This window comes from Pyrus communis, chromosome 13 (assembly GCF_963583255.1).
Source record: "Pyrus communis chromosome 13, drPyrComm1.1, whole genome shotgun sequence".
NCBI classification, from domain to species: Eukaryota; Viridiplantae; Streptophyta; class Magnoliopsida; order Rosales; family Rosaceae; genus Pyrus; species Pyrus communis.
In genome coordinates, this window is record NC_084815.1 from 21,137,448 (window position 1) to 21,139,306 (window position 1,859).

Genomic DNA, 1,859 nt, shown 5'->3' on the forward strand with positions numbered 1-1,859 from the left:
TTATCTTTATTTTTTGCTAGTGTATGGTTTATTGAGGCACTTTTTTTTTTTTTTTGTAATTTTATTTTAACAAACGATATTATCCACACTAAGGAGAAGGGGGTGAGTCTAACCTCATAATGAGTTAGCAATAATGTGGTTCAAATTTGCCTTTAACGAGAATCGAAGCTAAGAAAAATTAGGTATTGGACCGAAAGAAACAGGAAAAAAAAAAGGGTAAAGACCCTTTCATCCAAACAATTCCATGTAAGAGAAAAACAGTTCCAACAGACACAAATGCTCCAATATGGATCAAGAAAATGGCCAGCAATGTAAAGGTGAAAGGTTGCATTGTGGAGGGGTTTTTCTTCTCAAATTAATTTGCATTTCAGCATACAAGTTTGTCTCACTTTTTTCTTTCTTTCTTTTCTTAACCTTGTGGTGTTATTTGTTCTGTTTTAGAGGGATTAGGTTTCATATCCTCCTCTTTTCTTTGTATTTTTGTTGTTTTTGTTTCTAGAGGAGTAAGGTTTATGTCCTTCATTTTTTTCATGTATTTTAATTTATCTGTTTTTTCTTGTATTATGAGGGGTTATGTGTTTAAATTCCCCTATCTAAGTATACCATTTTTCCGATATCAATAAAATTTCCCTGATAGAATCAAGATTTCCTTAAAAAAAAAAAAAAAAACAAGTTTTGCGAAAACGACGACGTTTCATTCACCAGCATCATAGTTTCAAAGAAGAAAATTAAACCCTTTTTTGCCAGGTGAAGAAAAATTAAACCTAAATATATATAAATGGAATGGCAACGGCTGTTATTTATTTTATATATAGAACGTGTTAGCCGTTGCTATTCCATATAGCCTCAATCTTTCAACATGAAAATGGAATAGCAACAGCTCTGAGAGCATTTTTTCTGTGTAGGGTTGTACCAGTAGATTCAGTCATGTCTAAATCCTCCCCACTTGCTCCACCAGGCAACGTCCAGTCGAACTTGTGCACGATATTTGCCAACGCAATCTCATTGACAGCCATGGCAAACTGAATTCCCGGACAGACCCTCCTACCAGCACCAAATGGAATTAACTGAAAGTCATTCCCTTTATAATCTATCTCACTATTCAAGAACCTTTCTGGCTCAAACTCCTCTGGTTTTTCATATAGTTTGGGATCTCTTCCAATTTGCCATGCATTGATCATAACGTGTGTCTTGGCTTTAATTTCGTAACCACCTATTTCCACGTCTTGTACTGCAATCCTAAGCGGTAATGGAACTGGTGGATGTAGGCGAAGAGTCTCCTTGATCACCGCTTTCAAGTAGTGCATTCCAATCAGATCATGTTCTGTTATGTGTTCTCCCTTTCGAACTATTTCTCGTACCTCATTCTGCAACTTTTTCATTACCCTAGGATGCCTTAAAAGCTCAGTCATTGCCCACTCCAGGACTGTATATGTGGTATCAGTGCCACCAGCAAACATATCCTGCAACAGTTAATATTATTGATTAAGGTATTTGAAATACATATAATTACATAGAGGAAGAATTGTGTTAGTTTTAAAGGAAAGTAAGCAGCGGGAAGCATGATAACCAATCCGATTTGATTTACTATTCAACTTGTAACTGTATGTGATTTAACATCGAAGTTTTGGATTTTCAGCTGTTTAATATCTAACATATGCACGAATCAGTTTATTTAATAGCATTCCAACAGAAACACAGAGAGATAGAGAGACATGATTACCAAGATGAGAGCCTTAATAGTAACTGTCTCAATAGGAAAACCTGCCAAGTTTTCTTTCTGAAATGCAAGCAAAACATCGACAAAATCCTGTTGGTTATCATCTCCACTCCTTGAACTCTGACCCATATGCTCTTGG

General features: G+C 35.8%; 1 protein-coding gene across 1 annotated transcript in view; it reads right to left on the reverse strand.

Annotated features, from left to right (window-relative positions):
* Positions 1-662: 662 nt before the first annotated feature.
* LOC137712342 (cytochrome P450 736A117-like) overlaps positions 663-1,859 on the reverse strand; it is a gene marked incomplete at its 5' end in the record, with an annotated part of 1,895 nt that continues 698 nt past the window's right edge. The window contains 2 exons of the mRNA XM_068451438.1: positions 663-1,463; positions 1,724-1,859. The exon at positions 1,724-1,859 is cut by the window's right edge and continues 698 nt beyond it. Coding sequence (XP_068307539.1) covers positions 855-1,463; positions 1,724-1,859 — 745 coding nt within the window. The remainder of the gene's footprint in view (positions 1,464-1,723) is intronic.